The sequence below is a fragment of the Lissotriton vulgaris genome, chromosome 1_1 (assembly GCF_964263255.1).
Source record: "Lissotriton vulgaris chromosome 1_1, aLisVul1.2, whole genome shotgun sequence".
Lineage (NCBI taxonomy): Eukaryota > Metazoa > Chordata > Amphibia > Caudata > Salamandridae > Lissotriton > Lissotriton vulgaris.
In genome coordinates, this window is record NC_141685.1 from 534,165,739 (window position 1) to 534,183,161 (window position 17,423).

General features: G+C 44.2%; 1 protein-coding gene across 1 annotated transcript in view; it reads right to left on the reverse strand.

The window, feature by feature from the left end:
* The window catches only part of AKNAD1 (AKNA domain containing 1), a 425,253-nt gene that overhangs the window by 249,479 nt on the left and 158,351 nt on the right, over positions 1-17,423 (reverse strand). Inside the window, exon 9 of the mRNA XM_086936316.1 lies at positions 3,556-3,658. Within this exon, the coding sequence (XP_086792442.1) occupies positions 3,556-3,658 (103 nt within the window). The remainder of the gene's footprint in view (positions 1-3,555; positions 3,659-17,423) is intronic.

The following is a 17,423-nucleotide window of genomic DNA, read 5'->3' on the forward strand; positions in this document are numbered from 1 at the left end:
AGTACATTCTACCAGGAAGAAGGACTGCTGTGCTGCTGGAAGGACTGCACTTTTGATGAACTGCTTTGTTGTGTTGGCCTGCTGCTGGTTCTCCTCTTGCCTGGGAGTGAGGAGACTGGGACCTGCATCTCTACATACCAGAACCTAAGTATCTCCAAGGGCTTGTTGACTTGCCTCCTGATCTGAAGTCTCAGGGATATCAAAAACTTCTCTGAACCTGCAAATAGCACCTAGTCTTTGCTTGCTGCAAGTCTTGCTCTGCCAAGTGGTGCCAACCAAGTTCTGGGCCTTTGGGAGTGACTGTAAAGTGGTGCATCTGCCTAAACCCATGCATCTACACCTTTGCAGTGATTGGAACAGACGCATGGCCACTGTTTCGGGAGCCAGATCTATAGAACACACTTAGGACCGCTGCATCGCCTTCAAAACCGCCGCTTTGGAACCCATGCATTGCTACCACTGAGTGGCGACATCTTCTCTACAGCACGGAGAAACCCGGCATACCACATTCGGAAACACCACACCTCAGGACAGGCGCATCTCTCATGGAACTGACGCAACACCACCGCTGCATGGAGAAATCCAGCACATCACCCCAACAGCGTGGGGATAACCAATGTATCGCTTGGCAACACCCCTCATCTCCTTGTTTGCAACCAGGATCAAGGCACTTTTGCTCAGTGGGCCCTGCGTGGGTCCTGTATACGGCCTGCGTTTCATTGTGGTTGGCCTGAACTCTTGACTTTGTCCCGGTCCAACGCAACCAATTAACTCTTTAAGCACTTACGGCCACATGCATCATTGTGGCCGTTTGCGATTTCCTAATTGCGAAAATTAAGGAATCGCAATTAAGTAATGGCAAACGATTATGCACCAAGAAATCACATTTTCTTTTGCGATTTCTTTAAATTCCTTAATTGCGATTCACAATTTGCGAATCGCAATTAAGGAATCCCTTCCCATTGATTCCTATGGGCCTAGAGGCCCATAGGAATGAATGGGAAATCATTCTCAATTTGCGATTCGCAATATGCGAATCGCTAATTGAGAATGCAATTTCAAGGGTGCAGGGGGGGTCCAAAGGACCCTGCACCCCTGAAATATAACTTTAAGTGCATTTTTCACACACATGCCCCAAGGGCATGTGTGTGTAAAAAGAAACTTTCAAAAATGCACTTTTGTGCATATTTGGAAAGTTTTCGCAAATTACCATGAAGGTCAACTTCATGGTAATTTACCTCTCCCTATTTGCGAATTCGCAAATTTAAAATGTTCTTGCATTGCATTTAAGAAATCGCAAATTGGGATTTCTTAAATGCAATCGCAATTTTAGAAATCCCAACATGATTGCGATTTCTAAAATTGCGAAAAACATGATGCATCCCAATTTTGTCAATTGCATTCGCAAACGGCCGAAATTTACGATTCGCACCGTTTGCGAATGCAAATGACAATGATGCATGTGCCCGGTACTGATTCTAAGAGCTATTTTTTTATTTAATCTTTAAAAAATCATATCTCTGCTTCTACTGATTGGATTTTTATGTCTTTGTCTTGTTTTATTCATAAACTTATTGGGTTTTTTTCTAAACTGGCGTGGAGTCTTTTTGTGGTGTTATCACTGTGTTACTATTTTATGTGTTGCACAAATACTTTACACATTGCCTCTAATGTTAAGCCTGACTGCTCTGTGCCAAGCTACCAGAATGTGAAGACAGGTTAATTTAAAGGGTCTTACTGACTTACCCTGACTAGGATTGTGGTTCCTTCTTAGACAGGGTGCAAACCTTTGCCAACTAGAAACCCAATTCCTAACATATATGTATGTATAGTATTTAAAGTGAGTATAACTTGCGCTGCCATGAAGTTAATATAACTTGCGCCCTTGCCATGATCTGCTGATACCTTCACATATTCCATCACTCACGACATGCTCAAATGGCAGCATTGATAACATAATTTATGACATCTGAAATTACATAATTTGTGACAACACTGTGAATGGTGAGGACGCAGGTTATAGTTAAGTAACTATAACTCCCTGCCTCCCCATACACTGCTAAATGACCGCACATTACATCACTCATGAGATGTTCGAAGTCATTATTGATAACTACACAGCAACACCTTAAATGACATAATTGATGACTACACCGAGCATGGAGGGGGTGCGAGTTATAGTTACATTAGGGTACAAGTTATAGTTACTTGAGAAAATATTAACTGGTAATTTTCTGTAGTGTTGTCCCCCAATGCTTGCAGTCATGTTCCTACTCCTATGGCATTCCTACCGTATGACAGTCATTGATTTCCCCAGGAACGCCCAAGAAGCCGAATCCTAAATCTGCAAATGTGAGAAATATCCAATTTGCAAATGCACCTTGCACGTCAAATTTTCTACCAATCTTGATTTTGTTAATATGAGATTATTACTTTATTAACGTTAAGTGGAAATTTGAACATTTAAGTTCAATGTAAGCGCACAAAATGCTCTTTGAATTAGGCCCATTGTGAGGAGAATAGGATAACAAAAGAGAAGAATGCAACTGCATGAGTCTAAGGAAAGATCTGCATGGAGTTGCCTTCAATGACTGAAACACCTAGCACAAGACGGCACCACAGGTCTGAGATTGGTGTAAAAGGCACTCTTCTTAGTTAGACCATCAGTCTTGATGTTCCAGTTCTGTTCTTGATCTTCCCATACAATTGCCTAAGTCAAGAACATCCAATGCATAAACTATAACCCTAGCTTTGATGGATATTGCTGGCTGACCTGAGGGAGCCTCTGGCCGACAACGGCTGTAGAGAACACAGAAATGGTGTACGAGTGGATACTGAACTGCAGGGAAGGGAGGGAGACTCAGATTGCTGCTGGGAGCCGCACTGATACTTGCCATTGCACATTCGGACAGGGGGATTGTGTGGGGCCTTGGGAGGGAGACATATCCATTCAGGAGGCACCAACAGGGCAACATATGGGGGATCGAGACATGGGTAGGGACGGGGCGACACCCTAGAGAATACAATGTTTGATTGTCATTTGTGATCACTGTCAAGAGCAGGGAGCAGGTGGATGTTGAGGTAAACTGTTTTTAATTAGACTGTAGGACGATCCATTACTGTGAGCAAATGCTATACTATTTATATGTCTATGTGATATACGTCCTCATAAACCTTCATAAAAACTATTTCTAAAAGCCCTAGGTATTTATGAGGGAAAGTTTGTGACACATTAACACCCCTTATGCTATTGCTTATCTTCACTCGTATTTGAGGAAATTAATTCTGTTCCAGTACAATGCTTTTCAGAACTGCTCTGTAGCCACCCTTCTCTTCCATGTGATGAACACTGGTTGGCCTCCAGAGCTAAGTCTAATGCACATCATCGGTGCAGCCTTCCTGACACTGCAAGGCTTGAGGAGCAGAAGACTCAAGCATGGGGCTCCAACATGGCAGCAGATGTCAGTATCTTTCAAACACAACTTCAGTCAATATCTAAAAATCATATATTTATCTTTCAAAAACACACCCAAAAGGCAAAATGTTCTAGTTTACCAGCTCTTCTGAAGCGGGATGTCTTTCTTCTAACCTTGCTTTCTTTGGCAATTTCAATTCACTGTCCACCACAGCTGGGCTCTTGTGGTCAATTTCCTCATTACTAAAAGAAAAGTTATTGAACACATGAATGACCATTTAATGTATATGACATTACCAATATATCTGACATCTGAGAGACAAACCACAGAGGGATAGGCAAACTGAGTTGGTAACAGGAAAAAAAAGGGATAATAATAAGTGCCACCTATTGATGCAATTCAGAGTTCTCCACCCCTGTCATGGTTCTGGCTGAGGAGAGTCTGCACTGCCTTGAGATTCAGAACCTATGTGGTGCAAACAGTACCTTGTAAGACGCCTACAAAGGGGAGCTTAGGACCAGTTCTGATGACACACAATGCTTCAGCACTACAACTTCACACCACAAGGCCACCAAGATAACGGTAGCGGTGGAGGAGTTAAGGCCCACATGCATCATTCATTTTTGGAGTCGCAAACGGTGCGATTCCTTAAAATCGTCCGTTTGCGATTCCAAAAATGCTTTTTGGAATGCATCAAGCATTTTTTGAAATCGGAACATTTTTGCAATTTCCAAAAAATGCGATTGCTTTTAAGAAATCGCAAATTTGCGATTTCTCAAAAGCAATGCATGAATACTTTTGTAATTGCGAATTCGCAATTAGAGGGACAAATTTACAGAGTAGTTGAACTACTCGGTAAATTTGCAAAAAGTGTTAATAACACAGAAAACCCATTCTAAAAGCATTCATGTTACGGACACACATGTCCTTAGGACATGTGTGTGTGCAACATGATGCGAAAAATACATTTCAGGGGTGCAGGGGGGTTCATTTGAACCCCCCTCACCACCCTTGAAATGCAATCAGGATTTGCGATTTTGAAATTGCGAATTCGCAATTCCTATTCATTCCTATGGGCCTTTTGGCCCATAGGAATGAATGGGAATTGCGAATTCGCAATTTCAAAATCGCATTTTTTATGCGATTCGGTAGAAATAGCGATTTCTACCGAATTGCATAAATATTTAAAAAATAATCATGCATAGGCTTTTGCGATTTCTAAATTGCGAATCGCTTTTTATCGCAATTTAGAAATCGCAAAAGCCGAGATTGATGCATGTGGGGGTAAGTGATGTATTATTTTGCCCCATGTGCAATTTTATTTACCTGAAGAAGCTATTTTCTTTTCACCTTCACTAGAAAGAGTGTGACTGGGTTTGCATTTAATACACATTTATATCTACTGTTCGTGAACACAGGGAGAAAAGCCAATCAATATTTTTTTATAAAGTCTTTTACTATCAGTTTAAAATATTCATATACGGATTGGGGTCCCAGTGGTCAGGTATATGCATAACCTAAAGTCACGCTTCCGTGATGGCCCAAAGCAACCCGGTTACCCAAATGGCAGTACATTGAGCAAACATTTACAGTGATGGTTATACACACGTCTGAGGGGGCTCATCTAGATTTTTAAAAGAAGTGGGTCCTGTCTCGCTCCACCAGGCCTCACTTCATCCAGCCCTTGCTTTTTCTCTTGCTCGGGCCAGGCCACACCAGGCCTCTGGTGAATCCCACATGGTGAGTAGGGCTTGGAGACCTTTTAAATTGGAACATCACAAGCTGGCCATCTCCCAATACACGCATGCCCACAGACCTTTCATAGCTGAGGAGTGCCTCCTAGAATGTCTAACGGATGAGTGCAAATACACAGAGATGTTCTGTGAATAGGAGCCCACTCGTCACTTATTCCTTTTCCCCACAACTCCATGTGGAGTTGAGGTCTTTTTAAAGTTTTGAATGCTGTCCCTAACTTGTTACAGGGGCTCATGAGCAAGCCACACAGAGATGGGGACTCTGAATCACCCCATTAACCACTTCTTCTCCCCATAGAACATCAGCCATTGACTCAACATGTTTTGCATACACCAAAATCACAATTATTATCAAACTGAGAAAATTGCCTTCAAGCCACTTGTTAGACTTGGCCCTTTTGACAGGTTCACCCCTGAACTTTTTGCCTTTCAATATGACATAGTGGTAGGGATTTCTGGTCTCTGCGCACTTTAGCACTGTGGCCCAGTGTAAAGTGTGTGCGCTCTCTGAATGTGTGTGGTGAGATTGACCTGACCTCCCATAGGAATGCATGGGGGATATGAGTGTTCATGGTAGTTACTGATGTGAGAGGAGTGCAGGGGCGTAACTCGTGAGATTAAATTCTGCGCTACGGTGTGCACAGATTTATTGTGTCTAGTGGAGAAGTGCCACTTTTAGAAGTTGGCATTTCTGTGTGCAGTGAATGTGAATTGACTGTCTGGCTTGTGAGTGACAGGGGCTTGTCGGTGTGCTTGGCTCCAGGAGCCAGGATGGGTCTTCCCGGTGTTGAATATGGAGATCTGCATGTAGATGGGGGGGAGGAGTTGCACCTGGGACCTGAATTGGGTTGGGCCTCCCTTCCACAATGCTGACTCTACCCCCATGTGGTGCGTCTGAAGTCCCTGGCCTGTCCTGTGAATAGAGGAGAGGAGCTGAGCAAAACAAAGAGCTCAAGTGCTCCTGGACCATTTGTAACTGGTTCCCTCCTAGCCCTGTGCTGTGTCACAAAGGGAGTGTTGTGTATAAAAGAAGGGGCTGTGACCCCATGAAAAGTTCTTGTTTTTCCTACTTGAATCTACCAGGGGCGTGCTGCTGCTGGAGCCCAGGGGAGGGCTGGCCTCCCTGGCCCCTGCCCTGCCCCTGGATGCTTTGGAGACCTTATTTCCTTGGGACCCTCCTAACATGCCCTAGGATCCCTTCTTTATCTTGGAGGACCTTTTGCCTGTCCCAGCGCCTTGCGAGCGCTTTATTTTAAATTACCTCCACAGCGCTGTGCTGCAATGCCTTCCAGAAGGAATCCCCGGCGTAGGGATTCCCTCGAGATTTCAGGGACTTTGTGGGTGCCCAGCCCGCTTATATTGCAAGCTCTATGGCAGGTGCCAATCCTGCATATGGCCGCTGTTTTCTCTAATAGTGCGCGGGTGCCCACCCCGCGACTTTGCCCTTTTTTGATTTATCTGTGCGGGTGCCCACCCCGTGACTTTGCCAAGATTGCCACCGCTGCCCGCCTGGTTGTGGGTGGGGCTGTGAGATGGAAGCGAAAGTGACGCCGCGGTCGGACCGGAGTTTGCGTGTCGTCGGTGCGGGGCTCCCGTGAGCTGATGGGAGCCCCGAGATGTATAACGAGGGAGAACGGGAATCCACCCGCCTCCCGGAGCATAGTAGCAGAGTCCCGGGTCCAGAGAGGGGGTCCTGGTGAAGGAGAAGGCGGGGCTCTCATTAGGAGAGAGTGCCCCACAAGCGCCGCCGCCTCTAATGAGAGAGCCTCCCCCGACAGAGCCGGTGAGTAGGCCTCCGGGGGGGAGGCGACGGATGTGGTGCCAGTAGGGCACCGAGTCAGAGCGGCCCGTGTGCTCAGTGGGCCGCTCCAACCTGTGGGTTCCTTCCTTGTCTCAGAGCGCCAGTCCGCTCCAACATTCTGGGCATCTTATTTCATAGAGCCTGAGGGCTCCAACAAAGCCCCAATTATTTTCAGAGCCTAGATGGCTCCCAGAGGCACATTATTGATTTACAGAGCCGGAGTGGCTCTCCCGCTTCACCCCTTATTTTTAGAGAACCCAGGAGGGGCTTGGGACTTATGTAATTTAGAGCCCGTGCGGGCTACACTATGCTTTTTAGAACCTAGAGGGCTCCACCGTTTGGCGCAATTTGTTTGAAGGGCTACTGAGAGCCCATGCCGCAGTTTACCTTTTAGAGCTGCCCAGCAAGTAGTGATTCAGAAAAGGGGGTGGTGATGAACAGAGTGTCTGAATTAAGCAGACCACTCTTTCCCTGTCCAAAGATCAGGGCTTGATCCATCACCGTTTTTTAGCTCACTGCACCATCCCAGCTCAGAACCTGGCTACATGCAAATTAGTCTGTTCCTGTCCCAGTGCATGATGGGAACAGGGCAAACCAAACTACCAAGCCAATTCTTATACTGGGAAGGAAACAAGCTTCCGGGGACCGGTTTCAGGCATTTCAGCCGTCGTCGGCCCGGCTTGCTTGAATCCTGATGGTGCAATGAGCAAGGGACTCACATCTGAGTATACCCTTCCACGCTTATGGTGGACAAAATGATTCAGAAAAGGGGGTGGTGATGAACAGAGTGTCTGAATTAAGCAGACCACTCTTACCCTGTCGAAAGATCAGGGCTTGATCCATCACCGTTTTTTAGCTCACTGCACCATCCCAGCTCAGAACCTGGCTACATGCAAATTATTCTGTTCCTGTCCCAGTGCATGATGGGAACAGCGCAAACCAAACTACCAAGCCAATTCTTATACTGGGAAGGAAACAAGCTTCCGGGGACCGGTTTCTGGCATTTCAGCCGTCGTCGGCCCGGCTTGCTTGAATCCTGATGGTGCAATGAGCAAGGGACTCACATCTGAGTATACCCTTCCACGCTTTTGGTGGACAAAATGATTCAGAAAAGGGGGTGGTGATGAACAGAGTGTCTGAATTAAGCAGACCACTCTTACCCTGTCCAAAGATCAGGGCTTGATCCATCACCGTTTTTTAGCTCACTGTACCATCCCAGCTCAGTACCTGGCTTGGAAGGGTATGCTCAGACATGAGTCCCTTGCTCACTGCACCATCAGGATTCAAGCAAGCCGGGCCGAAGACGGCTGTAATGCCAGAAACCGGTCCCCGGAAGCTTGTTTCCTTTCCAGTAAAAGAATTGGCTTGGTAGTTTGGTCTGCCCTGTTCCCATGATGCACTGGGCCAGGGACAGACTAATTTGCATGCAGCCAGGTTCTGAGCTGGGATGGTGCAGTAAGCTAAAAAACGGTGATGGATCAAGCCCTGATCTGTTGACTGGGTAGGAGTGTTCTGCTTCATTCAGATACTCTGTCCATCACCACCCCCTTTTCTGATTCGTTTTGTCCACCATAAGCGTGGAAGGGTATGCTCAGACATGAGTCCCTTGCTCACTGCACCATCAGGATTCAAGCAAGCCGGGCCGAAGACGGCTGTAATGCCAGAAACCGGTCCCCGGAAGCTTGTTTCCTTTCCAGTAAAAGAATTGGCTTGGTAGTTTGGTCTGCCCTGTTCCCATGATGCACTGGGCCAGGGACAGACTAATTTGCATGTAGCCAGGTTCTGAGCTGGGATGGTGCAGTGAGCTAAAAAACGGTGATGGATCAAGCCCTGATCTGTTGACTGGGTAGGAGTGTTCTGCTTCATTCAGATACACTGTCCATCACCACCCCCTTTTCTGAACCAGCAAGTTGTGGGCAGCTGCACGGTTTAGGACTTTTCTTTCAGAGGACATGTTCTTTTGAATCTAGGAGTGAGACTCACTCCTTCGCCCTACCTTGGCCTGCACAGCTGTGCAGCACTTAGTGCCAGCTGCATCGTTTAGATCCCATATTGTTGTTCTCAGCTGCCCAGCAAGTAGTGGGCAGCTGCAACGTTTAGGGTTTGCGCAGTGGCGCACCCTTGACCTTTCCTGCTTAGGCAGCAGCCCTGACTTTATGGACATAGGGCATTTGAGCCCCCCCTATTTGAGATGGCCAGTTGGCCAGGGGGTTGTTACATTTATAGGGTGCCAGGCCCTAATGTGACTTATGTGCTAATGCTTTTGGTGCTAGGAAATGTATTGTGTATAGTATGTTTTACGCACCCTACTTGATACCTCTAAATATGGTTTATGATTATGAGGTTGTTTTACCTATTTTGGTTTGTGTTAGGGAGATTATACTTCCCTATGTGATTTACGCCCCTAATGTGAAATATACTTAGGTGGTTAGGGTCTAACGTATTTAGACTTCTGGGATACTGTGCATAATGTAGTTTATGTGACAGACTGATGCAAAGTACAGTGATTACCAGTGTTTACTGGTTGTACGTTTTGTGACCTATTTTACTTTTACCAAGTCATCTATTTTACCTTTACCAAGTTCACCTTGTGATGGTTCTGACAGTGGTCCATGTGGCCCTGTCAGGTGTACATAATCCCTTGTAAATATTGCCCCGTGCCAGTTGGCACAGTGTACATTATGTGTTTACTATTCTAATGTGTTTTGAGAATACAAAGGCTATTTTTGATATAACCTTGTGTGGAGTTCCTTTTGTAGTGTGCGTAGGATGTTGTTGCTGTTGTGTGTGTGCGCAAAGGCTTTACACATTGCCTCCGGGATAAGCCTGACTGCTCGTGTCATGCTACCAAGGGGGTGAGCACGGATTATCTTTGGAGTGTAACTCCCTTGCCCTAACTAGAGTGGTGGTCACTGCCTGGCTTTGGCGCAAGCCTCATCCAACCAGAGATCCCATTTATAACACTACTCATCACCTAATTTGTCAATGTGCTTCTCAAAAACAATACTCATCCCAAATTCATTGAGAACCATTAGTCGATACAAAATCTCACCTGCATGGCAAAGATACTGGAAATCACAATGATTTCATAACATGCTCATTACCATGAGCACCGCCTCATGTAAAAGAACTTCCAGCCTGGTTTTCCATCCCAGGGTGATCAGATCCCAACCTTAGATATATTTGTGTTGTTTAGTAGAATTGTTTATGCCCAGTATTCAAGACTCACCAATCCTCTTAGCTATATCTCTATCCTTCAGCGCAGTTCATCTGACTTTTTTCTTCTCTGCTGCCTGGAACATCTATGTGGAACTGAAGATGGAGCATTACAGTGATTCAGATCTTTCTTTGCAAACCACAGACGCCATTTGAAACTGGGAGTCTTACAGCATAAGCTAGTCATTGTTTTGCACAGAGTTTCAAAATATTCTGTGCTGCATCCAGTCATTTAAAATTCTAGGTCTTCTCTGGGTAATGCCCTAAATAAACCTATCATTGGCTAACTTTCAGTGAGTGGAGGTCATTAAATAATGTTATTTCAGAAGAAGGACCCTTGCTTTAGGGGTCTATCTTCAGAAATAATATATGTGATGAGACGTCCAAAAATCCAACATGGCAGACCTGGATACATTTTTTTCAGAAATAACTTTGGGACTTCCCCAAAATGTGTGACTGACTTTTACTCAACGGCCTCCAAGGTTAAATGACACAAACTGTGTCCTAGTAGATGCCCTTGCTGGATTTATAAAAGGGCTACACGGTGTAGAGTGCAGCCATATAAAGAACATTCCCCTATAGCTGACTGCAAGGCAGTAAAACAAACTGGAAATATACCAGTCCCTATTAACTGCTATAAAAGGTCTTCACATCATAACAATGCCTTTTGTCCATTATGGCCAATCAGGAGAATGCACTGGTAGCTTTGAGATTGCATTAGACATTCGCCTACGTTGTGTATTGGCCCCTTTCATTTAGCTTCTTGTTCTTCTTTTGATGTAGGATATATGGAGGAGCTCATCTTGGATGATCCAAAATTGCGTGCCACAAAAGCGCCTGTGGTTGTCTATGCAGATGACGCAGTTTTGTTAACGTTAAATAAAAACTCGATGCGCAGGTCTTTTGATAGATTTGTTTATTTTCACATGGGGAAGAAGCTGCCTACTAAGGTTTCAAAACCAAACGTCATGTTGATTAAACTTACCCACCCACCCCTTTTATAACATTAAAGAGGCCCTGTGACTTCCTGATCACCTCTATTCCAGGGACCAGGAACTCTGCAGCTGATGTAATGTCACTTAGATATGCCAGGTTAAAGCCAACATCCCGCCACCTTCCCCGTCTTTTGTAGACCCCCAGTGCCCTTCCCCGCAAGGACAATTAAATACTCTTCCCCCCCTGACTAAGGAAACCTTTACTTCACTAATCCCCCTTGTAAAATCTGGCTCTCCTCTTGATACTTGTCCCGCTCACATACTTCGTCACATTTACACCACCTGCCCTGATCCCCCCCTTTACTTTCTTAACAGCTCCCTTTCTCAGGGAGTTGTTCCCAACCCTTTGAAATCTGCTATTATTTTACCTATCTTAAAGAAGCCTGGTGCGGACCCTTCGATCCCTGCCAATTATCATCCCATCTCTCTCCTACCATTTTTGGCTAAGGTGCTCGAGCGCCATGTCACCAGGTCTCTGAGCACCTTCGTGGAAGAGAATGGGGTATTGGCTTCCCGTCAGGCTGGCTTTCGCCCGCACACTCTACGGAGTCCGTAGTCCTTTCGGTCCTCGACAACCTCAGGGAGGGGAGGGACACCAATCAATTCCAGGCATTAGTCCTCCTCGATCTCTCTGCCGCCTTTGACACGGTGGATCACACCATCTTACTCTCCCGTGTCGCGGCGGCGGGGATCGGGGGTACGGCCCTGGTATGGTTGTCCTCCTTCCTGAGGGACCGCACCCAGGCGGTTCGCCTGGGTGACTTCTCTGCGGACTTCCGGAAGGTTCAGTGCAGGGTCCCCCAAGATTCCTCCCTCTCACCTCTTCTGTTCAACCTTTACATTTCTCCCCTTATTTTTTCTTTAGAACAAATGGAGGTCACCGTATATAACTATGCGGATGATCTCCAACTTGTTTTCAACCTCTCTTCATCTTCTGCCTCTATTTCTAATTTCCAGTCCATTACGATTTTTATCCGGGACTGGATGGATTTCAACCACCTGAAACTCAACCCCGACAAGACCGAGCTGGTGTTGACGGGTGGTTGCTCCAGTCCCTGGTCTTCACTCTTTTGGCTCCCTTCCCTTGGTCTCCCTCCGGTCCCCTCTACTTCGGTAAAACTTTAGGCATCAAACTCAACTCTCACCTCACCCTTCACTCCCAGGTCAGCTCTGTGGTTTCTTCTTCTTTTCTTTCTCTCCGGACCATCCGCAAGGTCTCTCGATTTTTCACCTTCGAGGCCTTGAAGCTGATCGTCCTTGCGATGGTCATCTCCCGCCTGGATTATGGCAACGCCCTATATGCAGGCATACCTGCATATATAGTCTCAGGCGGTTGCAGATGATTTAAAACCAGGCGGCTCGGTTGGTCTTTAACCTTCCCAAATCCTCACACGTCACTCCCCTCCTGAAAACCTTACACTGGCTCCCGGTTCGGGAACGTGTCCAGTTCAAGCTTGCGACCATCACCTACCAGGCTCGACTGGGCACGGCCCCTGCCTTCATTTCCTCGGAGATTGTCCCTTACCTTCCAGCTAGGGAGCTCCGATCCTCTTCCAAATTCCTGCTGACAGTTCCCCGGTTTCGTCGGAAAAAGTGGGGGGGGGTCAAAATTTGCGACCCTTGCCCCAGCTCTCTGGAATTCATTACCCTTGGAGCTCAGATCCCTTACCTCATATTCCCAGTTTCGTAAGAAACTTAAAGCTTATTTTTTCAGTAAAATTTTTATGTAGTTCTTTTTCCCCTGTCCTCCACCCCCTGTCCCTTGTGGAGATCTGCCAGTTACAGCGCCATGAAACCGCTGGTGAAAGAGCGCTATATAAAACTTTTAAAACTCAAACTCAAACTCAGGTTACAATGTAATGTCATAGGTTCCACCTACCCTTTATTATCAGTTGGCTGCTTCTTTGTATCTTGAAGATTTCCCCCAAAGCCCTCAGGTGAACGTCTTTGGGTAAAAGCAAAGACAGGCTGCTGACTGCCACTTGACAAATATTCAGTTTGATCAGGGATCATGTGGGTCCGATTGCTTTTTGCAGGGTCATTGCTTGTCACATTTGATGGAATGGCAATCATTTTCTTTTCTTGCAGGGATTCTACAGCTGTTGGGCTCTGAATCAAACAGGAGTGGTCTTAAAATAGGTAATTACAGTCAAGACAAAAAGTAATTATGTGCTAATTGGTGACACTTCATATAAATTACATTCACTGTCATACAACTTGGAAACAGTATCTTTTTTCAGGAAATGCTGATAAATGTAAACAGATGACACACATATTTTTATCTCCTTAGTGTCCTCTGCATGAGTGTCTTCCTTTAACAATTGGCCTTGAATTATCACTTACATTCTCTACTTAATAACTTGTAAAAAGAAGGTATTATATCTTCAAGTTACCTCTCTTTCTCTTTCTTAAACATCAACCACCCTCATGAATCTTTCTATTTCCCTGTCACACTACCCAGCTGATAATACATATTTGGCTCCTTTTTTACCTATTCACATCATGTTGCATAATCTTATGGACATTGGTTATTTTCCATTTTTAACTCTGAGACTATCTTTCAAACCTAGATCATATATCTTTTAAGAACTATCTTTTTTAGTTTGTCAGTAGCTTGGCATTATATTGATCAGGTCAGCTTGAGTCATTCGCAGAGACTACATTTCGCTCTGACCACAGTTAGTCTGTGGAGACCAATGAGTCAGTTCACTAGAGCGCCATCTTTGGAGCCTAGTAATCTCTTTCATGATGTTAGAGCAGTGAAAAATCACTGCTCTGATGTCACAGAAGTGAATAATGTTTCAATTACATACTTGTAATCCTCATTATCCCTACATTCATCATTCTCTCCCCAGTTAGTACTTTTGAGGAATACCAAAGTCACATTAGCCTTCGAATGAACATAAAAGAAGAACAAACAATACAACAGACTATTAATTCTTCAAACGTAACCCAAACGTATAGGATTCAGAACCCAGTTGAAAAGAACAACCCTCCGAACCTACATTATGAAGATGATAATGAGTGACAAAGGTTTGAGGGGAAGGACAAGTGGTTGCCCTCTACAGCTCAGATATGAAAACTCTCTGAGCAGATATACCCCAAATGCTATCAGGTAGAGAGCAGTTTGTGTCAAAAAATAGCTAAAGATATTATAGACTGAATCCATTCTTTGTAGAAATAGACGTAGGCTTGCAAAAGTGACTTGGGTTACCAAAGTAAAAAAAGATAGTCTGATCTAAAAAAGGTATAGATCTGCCCAAATAATTTAAAATGTCTCCCTAACATCTAAGGAGTGAGGAGGGGCATCTTCTTGAAACGAAGGAGACAGAAAAAACACAGGTAACAAAATCTCCTGATCTCTATGAATATTAGATGCTACCTTTGGGAGGAATTTATGATTAGATTTCAAAATTATTTCATCTTATAGGATTCTGAGGAAAGACCAGGTTAGAAAACTAGAACACATTTTCAAATTACAAATCCTAGGCAAAGCTGAGGAATAATATTAGCTGCACCTTTTCAAAAACACTTGGTCAGGGTTTGACTTACAGCTGGGGCGGGAAACATCCTTTCCAACACAACCATTACATCGCACTGCACTTACAACCCAGTCATTACATCGTATCATCCTTTACAACGCATGTCACTACAACCCAGGCATTACAACGCATAACGCTACATCACATGACACTACATTGCATGTCACTACAATGCAGGCATTACCACGCATACCATTACAACGCATACCATTACAACGCATAGTACCCCTACACTATCCAAAACTTACCCTACTGTTGCACCCCCTGGAGTTAGAATAGTAATTTGTACCCCTACACTATCCAACACTTACCCTACTGTTGCACCCCCTGGAGTTAGAATAGTATTTTTTACCCCTACACTATCCAACACTTACCCTACTGTTGCACCCCCTGGAGTCAGAATAGTAATTTTTACCCCTATACTATCCAATACTTACCTTAAATGCAATGTAATGGTATGCGTTGTAAAGGTATAATGCGATGTAATGGAATGCGTTGTAAAGGTAGTTTCTAAAAATGCGATGTAGTGTCATGCGATGTAATGGACTGGGTTGTAAAGGATGTTGCGATGTAAAAACGGAGTTGTAAATGCATGCATTGTAACGTCATATATTCAGCTGGGACACTGCTCTAAAAATAGTATGTTAATTATAACAGGTTACCTCTAGTACCATTTATTCATACTATTCTTTTGAAAGCAGGGCCTTAATTTTCCCAACCTATGATGTTCAATTAATGAACTGATCTCTCTATATATTTCTTATCACATAGATCGGTGCACAAACATATCCTTATAGAATTTTATAGACAAACACAATATGTAATCAATAACCCTTCATTTTAGAAAAATAGTTTTACTTCAAATGTATTTTCTTTTCTTTTCTTTTTCCAAACATATTACACACTATAGCCGTATATATACTTATAGCTTAATATACAGTTGTGAAAATAAATTATCTACAGTGTATAACCAAACAACAAACATTTTCACCATGACATTACATTATTGCCATAAAGTCCTACTACATTGTCTTTATTTATCGGTATATACACTACTTAGCCTCGATATTTTTCTCTTTTTCTGTGGTTCAGGTAACAGAGTGAAAAGGTGTTAAGGTCAGAGAACACTTTTGTATTTCTTTTCAAAGTTCCAACCACTGTATAATGGTTGCACTAATAGTCTCTTTTTTACTTCCGTTGACTCAGCGATAGTGATACTCTTAACCTTAGGTTGTGGATGGGTGAGTGAATGGGTAGGGTGATGTGCCGACGCGTTTCGACCTTAAGGATTGGACCTGTGTATTTACAAAGAAGGTCTTCCTTAGGGCTGTTGTTGTTTTCCTGTTGTAGGACACTTCTGCTATCTGTTTTTAAAGGCTCAACGGCTTTCAGGCGGATTTTGCTCTCTTTGTCGGTTTATTTTCTAATTTCTATTTTGATTCTCTATTCAAAATTAGTAAATGCGGTCACTGCTTTTCTGGGTCTCGTCCTTAAAAACACGCTCCAGTTTTTTGATTGTGACTCTTTCTTTGTTGTTTTTTCAACCGCGTATAGTTCTTTCGATTGTCGCACTTCTAATTCACCTTCCTCTCGGGTTCCGTAGTTCTTTGAGGTGGTTGATCTATTTTTTTTATTCTTCCGCTATGTGTTTGGTCACGTGTGGGCTAAAAAATAGTATGCTCCCCAACCCTCACGTAGAACATTTCACAACCTTAGACAACCCCTAAATCCTAATTGGTGGCCATTCCTGTGGGCAACTACTCAATGTCTTTATCACACTTTATAATACCCTAAGTCACCCCTAAAAGCCAGCCAACAAAACAGTGGTTCAAAACTACTGCAGTTGAACCGGTCTTCATCAGGCACCCTTTTGACGAGCACACGCCTGCTAACTTGTAGCAAAGATAGCGACGGGGCTACTATAAGCAACCAGCTAAATCAAAGGGTGCGTAAAAATATTGAGCTAGACTAATAAGCAAGTTTGGTTGTCCAACTGTGCTTGCAGTCATTTTCCTACTTCTATGGCATTCCTACAGTATGACAGTCATTGATTTCCTTCAGTACTCCAAAATATAACAGTTACGCATCCAAAACATCTCACTTGCAAGTTCCCTGCATGAGGTACGTGGATATTCTTTGTCGGTGTACACCCAGGAACGCCCAAAAAGTTGAATCCTAAATCTACAAATGTGAGACATATTCAATTTGCAAATGCACCTTGCACATCAAATTTTCTACCAATCTTGATTTTGTAAATTGAGATTATCACTTTATGAACATGGAGTGGAAATTTGAACATTTAAGTTCAATGTAAGCACACAAAATGCTCTTTGAATTAGGCCCATTGTGAGGAGAATAGGAACAAAAGAGAAGAAAGCAACTACATGAGTCTAAGAAAATATCTGCATGGAGTGGCATTCAAATACTGAAACACCTAGCACAAGACGGCACCACAGGTCTGAGATTGGTGTAAAAGTTACATATCTATAGCCCTAGATTTGAGGGCGTGGGCCGCCATGCTGGCTGACCTGAGGGAGACTCTGGCCAACGGACCGCTGTAGAGAACACAGAAATGGTGTACGAGTGGATACTGAACTGCAAGGGAAGAAGGGAGACTCGGATGGCTGCTGGGAGTCACATTGAGATTTGCTATCGAACGTTCGGAGAGGAGGATTGAGTGGGGCCTTGGTAGGGAGACT